At 39.3% G+C, this 18,490-nt stretch overlaps 1 protein-coding gene across 1 annotated transcript; it reads left to right on the top strand.

Annotated features, from left to right (window-relative positions):
• The first annotated feature begins 332 nt into the window (after positions 1–332).
• LOC100757382 (guanylate-binding protein 2-like) lies at positions 333–17,747 on the top strand. Its single transcript, XM_035451899.1, has 11 exons — positions 333–512; positions 2,975–3,176; positions 3,478–3,605; positions 5,299–5,408; positions 8,025–8,221; positions 8,563–8,805; positions 10,232–10,512; positions 12,019–12,231; positions 13,937–14,039; positions 14,312–14,505; positions 16,666–17,747. The coding sequence occupies exons 2-11, from the start codon at positions 2,987–2,989 to the stop codon at positions 16,774–16,776; spliced, it is 1,770 nt and encodes a 589-aa protein (XP_035307790.1). The 5' UTR covers positions 333–512; positions 2,975–2,986; the 3' UTR covers positions 16,777–17,747.
• The last annotated feature ends 743 nt before the right edge of the window (positions 17,748–18,490 follow it).

Below are 18,490 nucleotides of genomic sequence, written 5' to 3'. Positions count from 1 at the left end.
ACAGTCTTAGATGAGTCAACATGAGTGTTAAATTCACAGTGAGCATAGTGTTCTAATTAACTGAACCCAAAAATAATATAATAAGGGACATTCTTACTCTTACACTTCTCAAATTGTGTCCAAAAAATGGGATATAGGTATTGCTTCAAATCTATCCCTACACCACCCCCAACTATCAGCAGCTTCTTAGCATTCTTCCATCTAGAAAATTCTGAAAAACTGTATATCTGTTACCAAACACTTGCCAGGATTCTGTAAGTTAATGATGGTTCAGCTGTCCGGAATAATTTTAGTTTCACTTTTCTTTCTTATTAATATGCTTACAGAAGTACCTCTTATTGTCCTGCCTCAGCAGAAAGTATTGGTGAAATCTCTGGACCTCCCAGGAAATTGGAGGAGTAAAGTCCGGGTGCAGAAGGAATAAATCAGAGCATCCAGATTTGGGACTGAAGAAGCCAAGTGCCTCCCCCCTAAGAGGATTTCTTCCCCAAACAGACAGATTTCTGCTACAGGTGAGTGAAGGTAGCAGGGTGGGAAAGGCTTCCAAGACATTGCTGTTCACCTGTGTAATAACCACTCCTCAAGAGGCTGTTGTGCTCTGGATGTGGGTCAGCAGTGCACTTAGAATCCACGGTTTGCTGGGAGAAGGGAGGGTATCCTAGCAATGCCACTGTTTCTACTCTGCTCAATAGACTCCAGCCAGCAGGGTCCACAGAGTGCTTGAGGGCTCACTGCCTTTGCCTGGATGCATCTTAAATCATCTTTGTGCCTAATGTTTCTCACACAAACTCATCTACACCAGTGCTAGTTTGCACAGCTCTTGAAAAACAAAGCCGAGCAACTTGGAGCATATAAAACAGACACGTTTCTCACTGACCACTCTGATTATAAATGTTTCTGCAGCCATCTTTCCTGGTCCAATATTATTGCTTTTTCCCTGTATTATGGTGTCACAACTCTAGTAAAAATCAGAACTCTCAGTACTCACGAGTTGGCCTAGCAGTTCAGAGGACTTGCTGCTCCTCTAGCTGAGTCAAGTACGGTTCCCAGCACCCAAGTTGGGCAGTTCACAACTGTTACAACTACAGCTCTGAATGATTTCACACATTCTTCTGGCCTTCATAGGCACCCACAAGTGTTTTCGCACACACACACACACACACACACACACGCACGCACGCACGCACGCACGCACGCACGCACGCACCCACACACATACACACACACACACACTGACTAGATAAGATAGAATTTCAAAGTAGTTTTAATTTGCATTTCTCTGATGGCTAAGGATATTGAACACTTTCAAAATATTTCTTGGCCATTTGTACTTCTTTTGAGAATTGACTGTTCAATTAATTTTCCCATTCATGTATTCATAGTTTCCTTGGTGTTCTTCTTTACCTTTATTTTTTATAGTTCTTTAAGTTTTAGATATTATGCTTTGAAGTACAGCTGGCAAAGATGTTTCTCCCAACGCCTCAGCTGTGTGTTCACTCTGTTCCTAGTCTCTATTTGTGTGCAGAATCAATTTAGTTTTGAGTAATCTCATTTGAAATGTTTGTGGGCAATTTCCATGCTTGTGGGATTCTATTCAGAAATGTTCTGAATATTCTGAAATGTTCCCCAGTGCTTTTTTTTTAAAACAAATTCAGCATTGCTGGTTTTAAAGTTCAATTTTTGTTGTTTTTTATGTTTATTTGTACATGGTGTGTGTGTATGTGTGTGTGTGTGTGTGTGTGTGTGTGTGTGTGTGTGTGTTTGTGAAGATGCTAAAGTGGGCTTTGAATCTTTTCAAGCTGGAGTTAGATGATTTTGAGTTGCCTGACATCAATGCTGTAGGCTGAATTCCCAAACTCTGCAAGAGTAAAGAGTATTCTTAACCGTCAGGCCACTTATCCAGCTGGACCTTGGATTTTTTTTTTTTTTTTTTGTCCAGTCATTCAGTCTGTGTCTTTCAATTTTGAGATCAAGGCCCTTTGCTTTTAAGGTCATAGTTAAAATTTTTGAATGATTTTGTTTGATTCTCTGGTTAGTGGGTTAATTGACAGGCCTTATCTCCTCTCCATAGTGTTGGGTGTTTGGTGGTTAAAAAGTCGTCATTTGTCTTTGGCTCATTTGCTGCTTCCATGAAGTGTATTCCTACCTGTGTTCTCTTATGTGGAATTGTCTTTGCTCTTTCTCCACATTCTCCTCTTTCTCATCTCTTATTCCTCTATAATATTACTCTTTCAAGAATTTCCTGCTTTTGTATTTTAGTTGCTGTGAATTAGTGGAAATTTTTTTTTATCATGAAATGGTCCTATTTTCCAATAATTTTAATGAAATATTGCTGACTGTAGCACTTGTGGCTTTCAAGGCATTAAATACAATACATTCATTTCATGCTTCCTTGGATTTGGGAATTGCTTAACATCTGGTATCATTGTGATGTCTCTGTCTCTTGTACCAATTGAAGGTTTTCCCTGGTTTGTGGTTTTTCTGTTTCCACTTTAAAAATTATGTGAATCTCAGTAGCTCATCTTCACTTGGGTTATGTTAAGGGTAAAAGTTGATATCAGCACCAACTGTGAAGGTTTGATGAACCTCCAGTGTTTATTGCAGGGAGAGACACTGTGTTCACTATGCCTTTGACATCATGGATTTAAGAGAGCCGTGCAGGACCCTGATTGGGGAAGATGTAGTGTATTTAAGTAGTAAAGAGAACAGTGAATGGGCTAACAAATGGGAGTAATAGAGTGAGAATGAGTAAAAACAATGGCTTTCAGGTATGAAAAGCAGAGAGAGACGTTCTACATCACACTTTGAAGAAAGAGGGAAAGACACAAACTTTTCCCCAAGATACAAGTCACAACACATGCACACTGAGGGTGTAGAAGGTAATCAAGTTACAGAAATAGCACATGTCATTGAGTTGAGTTCTTCAAACCAACACAGCACTTTTTCCTGTTTTATCATTTCTTGCATCCATAAGGCTACTGTTGAAATGGCCTCAGATATCAACATGCCAAGCCCAGTATGCCTAATCGAGAACTCTAAACGGCAATTGGTACCCAACGAAGAAGCGCTGAAGATACTGTCCACTATCGATCAGCCTATGGTGGTGGTAGCAATAGTGGGCTTCTATCGCACAGGAAAATCCTACCTGATGAACAAGCTGGCTGGAAAGCAGAAGGGTGAGTGCCAACAGCAAAGCTCTGCTGAGTCTCCTGGGTCCACTCCCACTGTGAGCATCCAGCAGGCAAAGTGGAGTAGAAAAAGTCGGAGACACTGGTGGTATGGGATGGTCAGTGTCCACCAGTGGACTTGTTCTTTTCTGAATTAGTCTTCCCAGTCGTTCCTCCCATACTCCCATTACTTCCTCATTTAAAGGGATAAGTGGGTTTTAATAGAAGAAATGATACATTCATAGAGGAAGTCAACTTACTTTATGATGAATTGTAAAGCTTATCTCCCCATCTCCTCCCCACACTTCAGGCTTCTCTCTGGGCTCCACTGTGCAGTCTCATACCAAGGGCATCTGGATGTGGTGTGTCCCTCATCCCCAGAAGCCAGGCCACACCCTAGTTCTGCTTGACACTGAAGGCCTGGAAGACGTACAGAAGGTAATTCAAATTCTACTCATGGTGCATCACTAGCCCACCATGTATCCTCAATTCTAATCTTTTGTTTATATTCCTGGTGATTCAAATTACTGTATCATTCTTCAACTCACCTGACATAGTAATCAAGAGTAAACATAGGAGTCTACTGATTATTAGCTATTCAGCCTTCATAATAATAACTGACAATTTTTTCTTTGCTATTTTTCTTTTCCACCATCACACAATGCTTGGTGAGACTTTTAGTGGCGTCTCCAAAATTCACTATGCATTTTCTAAACATGCCTGATTTTATGTGTAAACCTGTGAAAATGCTAAGAATTGTAACTTCTATACAGCATTATCAGTGAGAGAAAAAAGATTTTGTAGTGCTTTATTTCTGTGAACAGACACCATAAGTAGTGCAACAATTATTATTATTATTATTATTATTATTATTATTATTATTATTATTATTATTGGTTTTTCAGACAGGGTTTCTCTGTGTAGCTATGGAGCCTATCCTGGCACTCACTCTGGAGACCAGGCTGGCCTCCAACTCACAGAAATCCACCTGCCTCTGCCTCCCAAGTGCTGGATTAAAGGCATGTGTCACCAACGCCCGGCGTAACAATTATTTTTTAAAAAAGGTATTTAACTAAGGGATTGCTTACAGTTTCAGAGGCTTAGTTCACTATCATCATGGCAGGGAGCATGGCAGCAGGAATAGCAGGCATGGTGCTGGAAGAGTAGTTGAGAGATACATCCTGATCCACAGGCAGCAGGAGAATGGAGAAACAGAGAGACAGAGACTGGCCCTGCATTGGGCTTTGGAAACCACAAAAACCACCCCCATCCTCACCCCCATGACACAACTAGGCTACATCTCTAAATCCATCCATGGTGATTACGTGTTTAAACTTACGAGCCTATGGAAGCCATGCTCTTAGAAACCACCACAATTTGCAATAACATCATTTTTCATGAAGGATCAGGTCACTACTCTTGCCAGTCTGAGACACACAAAACTCTATTAAAGGACCTAACTTTCAGTAGTGCTAAAATGTCCCTGTGGTGTTTTGAAAGAAATTGCCCCTCCAAAGAGGGTGTTACTATTACAAGGTGTGGCTTTTTGATTAGTAGTGGCCTTGTTAGAGGAAATATGTCACTGTGGAGGTGGGCTTTAGGTCTCATTTATGATCAAGCCATGCCCATTGTCACAGACCACTTCCTGTTGCCAGGGTAAGATATAGAACTCTCAGCTATCTCCCTAGCACCAGGTCTGCCTGCATGTTTCCATGTCTCACCATGATGATAATGGACTGAACTTGTGAACTCTAAGCCACCCAATTAAATGCTTTCTTTTGTAAGTGTTGCAGTGGTCATGGTGTCTCCTCACAGCAATGGAAACCCACACTAATACAGTCCCTTACCATAACATATTCTGTGAGTGAAACCCAGCAGTCCAGCTTAGATTTTGCCAATGATCAACGTGACCTTTAGTCTGAATGCCTTTTATGATCTCATCTACATGTGGATGCATCTTCTTATTTTAATCCTTAAACATTCTTAAAATCATTGTACAGGTAGAAAATGATTATGTAGAAGAAATTCCTTTTGATGTCACAGCTAATAGGGGACAGAAAAAGGCTCATCTTTGACTACTTGAAATGATGGGCAATCTCTTAGTAACTCTTCTTCTCTCTCTAACCTGCAGGGAGACAACCAGAATGACTGCTGGATCTTTACCTTGGCAGTCCTCCTCAGCAGCACCTTCATCTACAACAGCACAGGGACCATCAACCAGCAGGCCATGGACCAGTTGCAGTATCCTTTAGTGTGATCTAGAACAGTACTGAACCTTGGAATTACATATTCATTATTTCATCAAATAGACAGACAAAGGACCTTAGTATTTCTAAGTTATTAACCAATCCCTTTATACTCATTATGTGAGTTTGCTTCAGTTTACACTACAAGGTCAAACCCCTTAAGTCATACATTGCCACCAACATAGTGGCACACTCTTGAGAATATCCTGATCTAGCTCCATAAGCTGCAGTTGTCAAAACCTCAACATGATTTAGAACCCTTTTCTCAATAATCACTATTATCATTATGTGTAAGTGTTACTTATCTACTCATTACTCACAGAATTCTATAGGTAATATTTATCCTGCAAACTCATGAAAAGTTCTGAGATGATGATTGCATTTTAGCTGTATTTCCAGCATCAGTCTATGCTTTTCTAATCTCACAGTTACTTGTTCATTCTTATGCTATTGGAAAGATGATCTCCTAAGAAGCCAAGGATTCAAACCACATCACCTTTCTTTGTAGTTTTTATGAGTTCCTAGCCCACACAGCCTAATTTTACTGAAGATTTTAACCCATACTGTTGGGAGATGTAAACAAGGGTCACCAGCTTCTACTATTCTCTCCCAGTTCTTTCTCCTCTTATCTTTCCCCCCATCTTTCCCAATTACCCACCCATGTCATTATCAATGCTGCAATAATTTCTATGAACTTAACATTGGGTGTCATACTGTATTCTTTTTTGTATCAATATGTTCATTCACAAGTCATATCATTTTATCTCTTAGGCACATTTAAAAAATCATTTTTTCTCTTCTGAACCACTTGGTTCTTACATGTAGAACTTCTGAATTTTCTAGCATTATACTTTTTTTTCTCTGGTAAACTATTCATTGCCTTTATGACTCTGAAATCCACAGCTCATTAGTTTCTGTACTTCTTCTCTTCATTCTCCAATCTTGGTCCCTATGCAATATCATTCTGTCAAAAGGACTTCTGTGTACTTGTATTGCAGTCACCATCAAATATCCATTTACAACTGTGACTTAAAACAAATTTTTACACCTATAAATTACTCAAAATTCACAAAAATATTTTCTCAACCTTTCCTATTATACTAAATTCCCACATGTTTCACAACATTGCTCTGATGAAAACCTTAGACTAATCTTGACATGTTCCTTCCTATTCTAGAAAGTATTAATTCACACATGTTTTAAACTCTATCAGCAAAGCTACTTCCCTAGACCAACCTCTGTATCTTCTCTCCATTGTCTCTAATTTACTTCCCTAGGCTGACCTCCTTATCTTCTCTCCATTGTCTCTTGTCTACACCTCCCTTGTTCTGTCTCAAAGACCAAGCTGTTCTTTCCAACAGTCTTGACTGCCACTTGGCATTCCAGCAAAGTTCTCTTTTGAAATACCACCATATCTTCCTCCTCTACATTCAAAATCCATTGCTACCTTCATATTTATTAAAAAACAAACTTGAAACTTCTTACTTTGGCCTTCAAAACTTAAATGTCCTGGCACATATTTCTTTAACACTTGTACCCTTTCACCAGAGTTCATACACATGTCACATATACTCATGTTTTTTCAATCCAAGGTTTTTTTTTGACTATTTCTGCAATGTTCTACCAGTAGAAGTTTCAAAGTTTTCAATGTGGGTGTTTGTGCAAATTCAGGTGCCTGCTAAGACCAGAGGTTTCATATTTCCTGAAACTTGAATCTATAACTGAACTCTGGTCCTCTGCAGGAACATTAATGGCTCATAACCACTGAACCATCTCTCTGGCCTCATTGGAGCTTTCATAGATGACTTCTCTAATTCATTTATTTTTCTGCTTTTCAAGGACTTCAGAAAATGCATGAAGTTCTCTGAGTAACATGGCATACATTGTTATTCTCTAGTCTTTAGATAATGCTTGTTGCTACATCAAAATTGTAGCAAAATTTGAAGATTTTAAGATATTAGATCTAAATGTTTTTGTTTCTGAATTCATCAGTTACAATGTAAGCCTTATAATGGTAGCATCCTTTCATGTATTTTAAAAATTATTCCCTGAACTGTGCCTGATTCATATCAGGGGCTCCATAGATGTGTGCAAGTGATTAAATTCTGTCAATCAATGAGCTGATGTCCTAGTTTCCTTTTTGTTGCTGTGGTGAACACTATGACCCAAAGCAACTTGGAGATTAAAGGGTTTGTTTGGTTTACAGGTTAGACTCTACTGTCAAGGGAAGCCAAGACAGAAATCCAGAGACAGAGACTAGAGCAGAGGCTGAGAAGGATCTCTGTTTACTGGGCTACTTTTGCTTCTTGTGACTTACTGGGCTACTTTTCTTATACAACCAGGGACCACCAGTCTAGGGATGGCACCACACACTGGGGGCTTAGGCTTCTTGCATCAAATAGTAATTGAGAAAATGTCCCCACAGACATATCTGTAGGTCTGACAGTTCAGGTATTTTTCTTCCCACGTATCTCCAGTTGTGTCAGGTTGACAAAAACTAACCAGCACCGATAAAAACAAAAGCAAAACATTAATTTGGGGAGGTAGTGGTAGAATATTTACCATGAAATAATAAACTTGTTTTTAAAGTTTTCTTAATTTAACATCTCAGCTATGTGACAGAGCTGACTGATCTAATCAAATCAAAGTCATCACCTGAGCAGAATGGGGTAGATGACTCAGCTAACTTTATAGGTTTCTTTCCAACTTTTGTGTGGGCTCTGAGAGATTTCTCCCTGGAGCTGGAAGTTGATGGAAAACCCATTACTGCTGATGAGTACCTGGAATATTCTTTGACCCTGATGAAAGGTACCTGTGCTTGGTGGAATGTTCTGATACAAAGGGAAAAAATTTCATAAATGTCATTCCTGGCACAGTTGACAATAGTCTCAATTTTGTAGCTGTATTATCCTGACAGTTGTGGGAAATGAAACAGAGCTTTGCTGAATCGTTTGGATTCTATGTGAAATTTCACAAGTTACTTTTTCTTACATAAAGTGTGTTTTCTTTCCTATTTCTTAAGTTTTTATCATTTTTTATATTAGCTGTTTTTCAGCTTACATATGCGTTGTAGAAGTTATGGAATTGGAAATGTTATATATTGAAATAATACATTTGAAGTTTACTATATCTAATTTTCATTTTTGCAGGATCTGATAATAAAAGTGAAAGCTTTAACAAGCCACGGCTCTGCATCAGGACATTCTTTCCAAAGAGGAAGTGCTTTGTCTTTGACAGGCCTGCTCAGAGAAAGTATCTTTCTAAACTAGAGACAATTAGTGAAGAAGATCTGAGTAGTGAATTTGTAGAACAAGTTGAAGAGTTCACCTCATACATCTTCAGCTATTCCAATGTCAAGACTCTCTCTGGTGGCATCCTAGTCAATGGGCCACGTAGGTCCTGTTCTTCCTGTTCTTCCTTTCTGGGCTTTTTGTCTGCTTATTGTAGGATATGTCATTGAATATGTAATTGATGCATCACATGATGGAATTTACTTGGGAACTGAAGCCATTTTTCATCATTCAAATCTGTAATAGCCAAAGTTGGAAATAGAGAAATTAACTAAAATCTAATCCAACCCTAGAAGCCTTTTCCTCTCACTCATGGTGCCCACTTATAAAAAGATTACTAAAAGTGAGAAAAAAATGAAAACAAATTCCTGTATGGAATTTGTCACTACAAATTTTTATGTACAAACAAAATGTTTAGTAATGAGTATAAAGAGCCAATGTTTGGATTTAATGAGATGTAAAGAGATATGGCTTCCATTCTCATTCCCGCATAAATTCATCAGAGAATCACTTTAAAGAAAACAAAAACCCCAAAATTCATAGTGAGAAATAATAGTTCAAAAAATTAATAATAAGTGAGAAGTGGCTACATGGGATTCAGAGTTCTAGGCTAGTGGGTCATAAGTCCATGGGCACAGAGAACACATTGGTGTTTTTTAAGTTGAACAAGGTGAGAAATTGAATTGAGTAGGATTTACCCACAAGGACAGAGGGTAATACCTGAGGAACTAGTGTAACAGAAGAAGTCCCCAAGCTGGACACAACTTTCCAACTTTAAGATAATTAGAGTCAGGTGACTGAGAGAAGAGAGTGAATAAGAGAGTTGAAAAGCCCATTGGAGAAGTGTGCAATAGTGATGTCCTGAAAAGATAGGAACATGGATTTACAGAAATAGCAGTTGGTTCTAAGCTGTATGAGGATTTAGCATGTAGAAATTCTGGAGGACAAGTTAAAGTTTTCTAGTTTACATGCATAACTGTCTTGAACATTCAGCATACAACATATTGTCATGCTATAAAAGGGCAGGGAAAATTCCTGGAGTGTGATGCTTTCAATGAATCAGCAAAGTTATGAGCAGAACTAGATGGTTAGCTCATCTACTTAAAGCTTTGTGGGAGGGTCTGGATTGGTAGCTTTTTATAGGATAGAGACACGACTAGAAAGATGCACCACCTTAAAAAGAAGCAACAAAAAAACCAATATAAAAGCAAAACTGAAATTTGCCTATTAAAAATCAATGAAGAATAAAACTGTAAATTAATGACAGGAAGGAAACAGATTGAGAAGAGAGAGAAAGGGGAAATAAAGAAACAAGAGTGGACACCTCAACTCTCCTCTCCCCATGCTGGAAGCCATTCAGTTAAACATCTATCTTTGAACAAATGAAGGGGAATGAAAAAGAGGATTTAATGTTCTCTGACTCTTAAGATCAATAAATTACTAAGTTGCTATCCTTTCTAGAGAATCCTGAAAGCTTTTGAATGCACTTTTTACCAAATGACAGTCATTTTCTTAACTTCTTTGATAGGTTTACAGAGCCTGGTGCTGACCTATGTCAAAGCCATTAGTAGTGGAGAACTACCCTGCATGGAGAATGCTGTCCTGACTTTGGCACAGATAGAGAACTCAGCTGCGGTGCAAAAGGCCATTGAGCACTATGAAGAACAGATGAACCAGAAAGTCCAGTTGCCAACAGAAACCTTCAAGGAGCTTCTGGACTTGCAAAGACCCATTGAGAGTGAGGCCATTGAGGTCTTCATTAAGAAATCTTTTAAGGATGTAGACCAAAAGTTCCAGAAGAAATTAGGGGTATGTGTGGTACTCAAAACCCTAAGACAAAGGAAAACATGGGCTTTTTCTGGGATGAAGATAGTTCTTACTTTCCAATACAGTGACACTCAGATTTGCAATGGCAATTGAAAGATTATATACAGCTGGAGTTAGAACAAAAAGCATGACACTTTAACTGGTCATGTTTTGCACATCAATGCTCATGTGTACGTGAACACACATATACACATATTCCATTTTTGTTATTTTCCCCACTCTGGAAACCATGTTTTTAGACACTGAGGGAATTACACAACTGCATTCACAAAGTATTGTTTCATTAACTTTTTCATAATGTAATATTTTTATTCTTTGAGAATTTTAAATATAACATGTTTTTCTAATATTCATTTCTAATGTAGTTTTTATTGCCAAGGAATTCCTTGCTTTTGTGATCTGCACTAGCAATGAGAAACTAATCTAATGTGTGCACTCAAAGATGATCTGTAGTCCGTAAGGCTAAGATTTCTTTATTCAGAGGAAGAGCAGCCCAAACGCATGACAGAGCATGCCCAGAGTCCACAAGCTAGCGTGGACAAAGAGAATTGTGCTCCTGGCCTCTTAAGAATTCTCTCTGTGTCATCTTCGACCTCCCCTGACCACGCCCTCATGGGCATGGCCAGGCACACCTGTAGGGGCTACTAGGAGGTGGGGCTACAATGTCTCCCTACACTAATCATAAGATGGTTTACAGATGTTTTGCCCTTTGATCAGTGGCAATGCTTTTCAGATTACCAAGGCTGGATTTTAAAATGACATCTGGCTTCATTCAGAAGTTCTGGGGAAACAAGACAGTCAATGTGAAGAAGACATTGACTACTCCCCAACCTAAATGAGATACAGAAGTTGATATTTACTTACTTGCTTGATAAAAAGTAGATAGCTCTTCTGTTATGCTTCCCATACATAGAATAGCTGAACATATCATCTTTAGTACTTTCATTGTGTGTACAGTGAGAAAATGCAGGGAAATGTTCATGTGTTAAAATCATTGCATAATCAATTTGCCTTTACTAGGTGTTTCTTTAGCATCACTGGGCTTAGTACTCTGTATTTGCTCCTATGGTTTGACAGGAAACCTCTGAGATCAGTGGTGTTACACTCTCCCTCATAGACAAGGAAACCTTTGTCCACTAATGAGATGTTCATGGTGTCACAAAAAAAAGTGGTTCAGCAAGTCAGCACAGGCTGGCCTATCTTTAATTTATAATCTGAAATATTCCTTCAATTAGTGACTTCAGTAGATAGATGCTTCCCATGAAGCAGTGTCTGTGCTCAGGGATTATCTCTGAAGAAGGAGAATTGAGAACAAAGCATTTAGGAAATCAAATTTGAAGTGTCAATTGGGGTAGCCAGCACCCTCCTCAAGGGTATCTTGTATGTCACAGTGAGATGAAGAGCATGGGCTCCATTTAGACATTTCCAAGCTGTCTGTTTTGTTGCCTCCATCCTCTCAACCATCTGTGTGATTTTATCCTCATCCAGGAACAGCTGGTAGCGAAGCGAGATGCCTTTATTAAGAAAAACATGGATGTGTCATTAGCTCATTGCTCAGATTTGCTGAAGGATATCTTTGGACCTTTGGAAGAAGAAGTGAAACAGGGCACGTTTTCTAAACCAGGAGGTTATTACCTCTTTCTTCAAAAGAAACGGGAGTTAGAGAAAAAGTATAACCAGACCCCTGGAAAGGGGCTCCAGGTAAATTGAGTAGTTAGTACCATTTGCAGGTGCTTAGTGAGGAATCTCTTCCAAATGACCATGAGAACACAGAGCTGCAAAGGTGTTGGCAGAGAGTACCCTTGTCTTTAATCCATCTAGGCAGAGAGCTAACCTCGAGACAGACAGCACCTTTCTCCTTGGAAGCACAGCAGGACTTCTCAGAAATGTTAATGGAATTCATGCATTCACTCAACCATTCAGGCATCTAATCATCTAAAATGATTGGTTTGGCTTTGGGTATTATGGACTTCTCAGGTTGCTAGTGACAAGAGGATTAACAAAAAAAAGGAAAACTAATTAAAAGTTATGTTCATTCAAAGTACTTCAAGAATGACGTAATTTAAGCGATGGACAAATGACATTTATCTGTTAGCACTTAGATAGCTCTTCCAGTGTTTCAGAACTTTATTCTCTTAATTCTCACACCCTCACACAAACCATGCATTTTTAGTGTGTCATGAAGAGAAACAGAACAGCAGGCCTAGTGAATCAAAAGGCTTACTTAAGATCACACAGTGAAGGATCTGGAACTCTTGAGTGCAGTGCTAGCCATCATCATCTGTATCTGTCATTTCTAGACTACTGTTTGTTGAAAATAGAGTTTAAGATTTGGTTTGACTTTGAGTTATTTACCAACCAACTTTAAATTTCTAAATATTTCTCCTTTTTCTCATGGATAACAAGTCGCCTGTGAAGAACCCAGTGCTGCTGTGGTGGCTTCACCAAATTCTTGTTCACAGGTGTCTCCTTTGTTCTCCAGAATGTTAGTCTAGGGACTCCATCTTCAGGCTGCATCCATAATCTAAGACAGCTGCTGGCACATAATGCTTTCTTCAATTGTATGCCAAGGATCATAAAGGAGGAACAAAAGGACAAAAGGATGGTGCCTCATCTCCTTTTAAAATTTTAAGGCACTTTTCTGATTATACACCTTTCATAATAATTTACACCCATGTGCATTCCATATTTATAAGAGATTCTGTAATTTATTCTTTTGATAAACTTTGAGGAAAATATGAATAAACCATTCAAAGAAGTTAGACAGAAAGAAAAGTCGCTATGTAGATGATGGGAATTTCAAACAACACATCCATAACAGTATATTAATGTGTATCTGAGGCATAGCAAGAGACCCAATGTCTGGGAGACAGTGCACAATGCAGAGATTATCAAGAGAAAAGGAGATCATAATCCAGACAGGGAACATCTTATAGGACACTGGAAAATGTCTGATGCTCATTTCGATGAGCTATAAAGTCATCTTTGAGCATTGGAATAATAGGACTGTTCTTAAAATAACATTGCAAAGTTCTCCTTACTCTGAGATAAAAGTTCTGCAGTAGTCAGTAAATAAGATCTGGGGCTGTGAGACTTGGATGAACAGATGGCAACTAAAGGCTGAGTTTACAGTTTCTGAGCTAAAACCAACATGATCAGCTCATGGTTTTGTTATATTAGTTATGTGAAAAAGAAAACCAAAGAGATCGAAGATACAAGTACTTCAAAACGTTTACTAGATTCTAAAAGATGGGGCTATTGAAAGGCTTGGATTTAGGGAGGGCATCTCTAAGTCAGTCTTAGGTCCTTTAAATGTAGGAAACTATTTGAATTGCAACACGGCTGGTAACACTAATGTCAGTTAACAGGCACATTGGCTTGTCTTTAACTTATTCTATACAACTAGGCAGAAGAGGCGCTGAAGAAGTACTTTGAGTCCAAGGACGATGTGGCTGAAACACTTCTAAAGACAGATCAGTCACTCACGCAGGCAGCAAGGGAGATGGAAGGTGAGAGATGCTGAGACTGCAGTGGTCGGAAGTTCCTGATGCATTTAGCAACACTGGTCCATTTGAAATCATCATTGCAGAGAAAGAATCACAAGTATCATTCATGGTGTTTTGTTGTTAAACTGGTATATATGCTTTTCTGTTTCTTTATCGATTGTTTGTTTCCTATAAAAATCACCATAAGAAATTGTATCAAAGACATGAAAATTTTATAAAGGAGATAAAAAGCAAGAGTAACTCATAAAAATTAAATCTTTGCTTTTCCTCCTCAGTGGAACGTATAAAGGCTGAAGCTCTTGAAGCTACCAACAGAGCTTTAGCAGAGAAGCAAAACAAGTATGAGCTGCTGATGGCAGAGAAGGATAAGAGTTACCAGGAGCATATGAAACAGCTCACTGAGAAGATGCAGCAGGAACGGGTACAGCTAATGGCAGAAAATGAAAAAATTATATCTCTCAAACTTAAGGTACTTAATCATATCATCTCAGCAAGTTCCTGTGTGCCAATCCAACATGAGTGTATCAGGCTAGGTGTTGGGGGTGCTCGCCTTTAATCCAAGCACTAAGGAGGCAGAGGCAGGTGGATCTCTGTGAGTTCCATGCCTGCCTGGTCTATAGAGCCAGTTCCAGGACAGGCTCCAAAGCAATACACAGAAACCCTGTTTTGAAAAACAAACAAATATCAAAAAAAGAAACAAACAAGAAAATAGTATATCAGGGTAGTGAAAATCAGCTTAGTAGCTAAGAGCATTTATTGCTCTTTCAGAGGACCCAGGTCTGCTTCTCAGCATCCACACAATGGCTTACAACAGTCCGTAATTCTAGTGCCCCTTCTGGCCTCTGCAGATACTGTATATATATGTTGCATCTACATACATTGCAAGTAAAACACTCATGCACTTAAAATAACACCAATAAATCTAAAAATCAAACAAGGAAACCAAAATGAATTTTGTCAGTAGGCTGAGTCAGGAGGATGACTGGTCCCATGTCAGCCAAGGTTATGAAGTAAGACCTTCCCAGTAAAGACTCCTGCAATAATGTTAATAGTTCAGATATGCTGACACATTTTCCTTCCCTCACAACTTATCTCCAGCTGTGTCTAGTAAGAGCTGTTTATGTCTGGACGAAATCTGTTATTAGGCTATCCACAGACAATGACTAGGGGTTACTCAGCACTGCTTATGTGTGTCCAATTTAACAACAGGGGTTTATTATCTTGTGCTGGATGTAGACATTGCAATTTTATCAGAATGCATGATACAATATTCAGCATAGTTTCTCCACTAAATGGACCCAGTATGGATTTCATTTTTGCCACAGCTAATACGGCCTTGTTTTTTGGAAGAATCCTAATGAATAGTGAGAATCCCTAACCATCTACCGACCCAAGCACATTGGTTAACTGCTCAAATTGTAGAACTCTTCCTTTATTCATGCATTCTTCTGCATTGTTGTTTGTTGTATCACATCCCAAAGATACACAGAGATCACCAGGAAGACAGACAGACACACCAAACTGTAAAAGCAAGGTTTTATTGTTCATACAAACATGGCAGGGATCCCTCTGGCCAGCTGATGCCGCAACCACCAGAGGGAGCGAGGTTCCCTGTCTACTGCTAATTTTTAAAGACAAAAGTTACAGGATTACATCTCTAGGCACTGATTGGTTTTTGCTTGGTTGACATTTGGGAACAATCAGGAGAATTTCTTAAAATCATATTTTGGCATAAAATACATCTGTACCAATTATTCTCATTGGTCAGTGTTGAGAGGGAATATTTTGTGGTTTCTATGGTTTTGTCTTGTTACTTGCAGTTGGCCTGTTGTACATAGATACCAATACTTTTCAGAACTGTATCCTAGAGACTACAGGGGAGTTTCTTTTATGGCCAAACAGTTCCCAGGAATGAAATACCTAGGAGGCTGACTTGGGGGGTGTGGAGTTTCTTTGTGTTCAGTTTTAGCCCTAGGCACCAGGAGGCTAGAGGATCTGGAGTTTCCTTCTGACAGAGGCCTACATGTCTTTTCCGTAGCATGTCATGGCTGCTAAAGCAGGGGCGGAGTGAGCTTTGGTCCCTTTATTTCTAAATCATTACAAAAGAAGCCTTTGAGTTTAGTTTACACCTTTCACTCTGAGTCTCCATTGTAGGCCAAAATACCCTGTGCTAAATTCCTTGATTGAACACCTGCCAATATCCTGAGTCCAGTAATAGCCTTCCACTTGGTTTGCACCCATCTTTCTTATCTTCTTAGGTGTGTTTGAGAATCCACACCATAAAATCAGAGATGAGGCAAGAAAGAAGGAAGCTGGTGTTTTTATAGCAAAAATGTATTTCACATAAGTCAAAGGAACCAGGAACTGCACGTGAGAGTTGTGAGCCACTAGTGTTTTCAGAACTGTTAGACAGCATTTCTAAAGCTGGAGGAACACAGGAAACTTATCAGCTTGCATAGGAAGCAGGAGAGAGGGCAGGGAGGGAGAGAATGGAAGTGAAGGAGGGAAAAGGCTTCAAGAAAAACAGCTAAGTTTCTCTGGGAATTAATGTAACAAACAAAGGAGAGCTTGTGAGACCCTCTGAGGAACATGGGAAGCTGTCTGAGTTCAGTCTCCATTTCCATTTTAGGAACAGGAAAGGCTTCTCAAGGAAGGATTCCAGTATGAGAGCAGTAAACTTCACCAAGAGATCGAGAACATAAAAAAGAGCCAGTCATCTGGGAAATGCACCATACTCTGAAGTTCTGAGGTCTGACTCTGTTGACTGAGAACAAGCAGCGTTTGAAACAACTGTCATTAAATTACCTCAACTCAACACAAATAATCTGTAACTCCAGTCTGTGGTCACTGTATGACACTGGACAGTGTCAGAGAAGTTTCCTCTCTGTTCAGAATGCATGTTTGAATGGAGGCTCTGACTTTGGTGTTTTAGATGTTCCTTCTCCATGCCCAGGACACATACTGTTTCTCTTTATATCTTAAATTTTCTTATTTTCTACTGTGTAGTGTCTACAATCACAGAGCAGGAAACTTTTAATTAACTCTCAAAATGTATTCCTTTTCATTTCTTTTTTTTTTTTTCTTGGTTTTTCCAAACAGGGTTTCTCTGAGGCTTTAGCGGCTGTCTTGGAAATAGCTCTTGTAGACCTGGCTGGTCTTGACCTCACAGGGATCCACCTGATTCTGCCTCCTGAGTGCTAGGATTATAGGTATGTGCCACCCCTGCCTGGGTTACTTTTCATTTCTTAATGACTCTAATTATTCAATACCGTCCTCTGAAACCTAAACCCTACCCCCTTTCCTCCTTTATCTCCCTGCTATGACATCCTGGCTTGAAGTTTCTCAGCATACTTATCTAGCACATGTTAATAAAAAGCATTAGCCCACTGTAATTGTTTCAGAATATGCATTTTATTTGTAGTTCATTAAGGAAATAAGAGAATCTTCTAATAAACTAAAAAGCTATTTTGTTTTTAATATTATTAGGTAGTATCCAGGCACTTTGGGGTACTAGGGTGCCTACTCTGTCTATTTCATTAAGACTAATGCCCCACCCTAAGATAATGTTGAAGTCATGGGTCTCATCTGTCCCATGGAATGCAGAAAACACACCTTTCATGTGTACATATTGTAGGGGAAGCTGTAGCCACGCCTTCTTAGGGGCTGGCTACAAGAGTACCTGAGGGCTTGTGAGGGCGTGGTCAGAGTGAGTAGGGGGACTGCGTTTTCGGTTTCGGTTTCTCTTTGCTTCTTGCTGTACAGACTACCACCGGCTGGCTGGTTCGCTCTGTAAGTAAGGCTTTTCCCTATTAAATACCCTTATATTTCTACCTGACTCCGTATTGGTAATTTCTTACTATAACATATTTGGCTGGTGATCATATCAAACCCAGGGCTGTGACAAGGCACTTTGGTTAAATGATAACTCACAGAATAACATCAGTGGGTATAATGCTTTCTTGATATAGGTTTCAATGCAAGCTGGTAACACTATGTATGTTTATAGAAATGGTTCCGTATCTACAGCTGGGGAAACAGGAACCCTGTCTGTGTCTGTGTTTGATCAAATGCAGGGTTTAGATGAGATTCGGTAGGTAGAGCAACAGGAGAGTTGACAAGGCACAGGAAATGTCGTGTGGCAAATGAAAACCTCAATTTGAGTTTATAAGTTGACTCACACATCAATGTTTTACTTTATTCAAAGTGTGTATTTATAGCGCATGTGATTGTAGCTCACTTGGTAGAGTGCTTAACATGCATTAATGATGCCCTAGGTTCAAGTGTTGCCCAAACCTGGTGAGGTGGCTCATGCCTGTTATCTCAGCATATGGAGGGCAGATAGGAAGATCAGGTGTTTAAGGTCTTACTTTGCTACATAGTGAGTTCAAAACCAGCTTGGGCTAGAGACTTGTTTCAAGAAACAAACAAAAAACAATGTGTTTTATTGGTGAAAT

Source organism: Cricetulus griseus (assembly GCF_003668045.3).
Source record: "Cricetulus griseus strain 17A/GY chromosome 1 unlocalized genomic scaffold, alternate assembly CriGri-PICRH-1.0 chr1_0, whole genome shotgun sequence".
Lineage (NCBI taxonomy): Eukaryota > Metazoa > Chordata > Mammalia > Rodentia > Cricetidae > Cricetulus > Cricetulus griseus.
The sequence above is the reverse complement of the archived record's forward strand: the minus strand, read 5'-3'. Positions and strand labels throughout refer to the sequence as shown.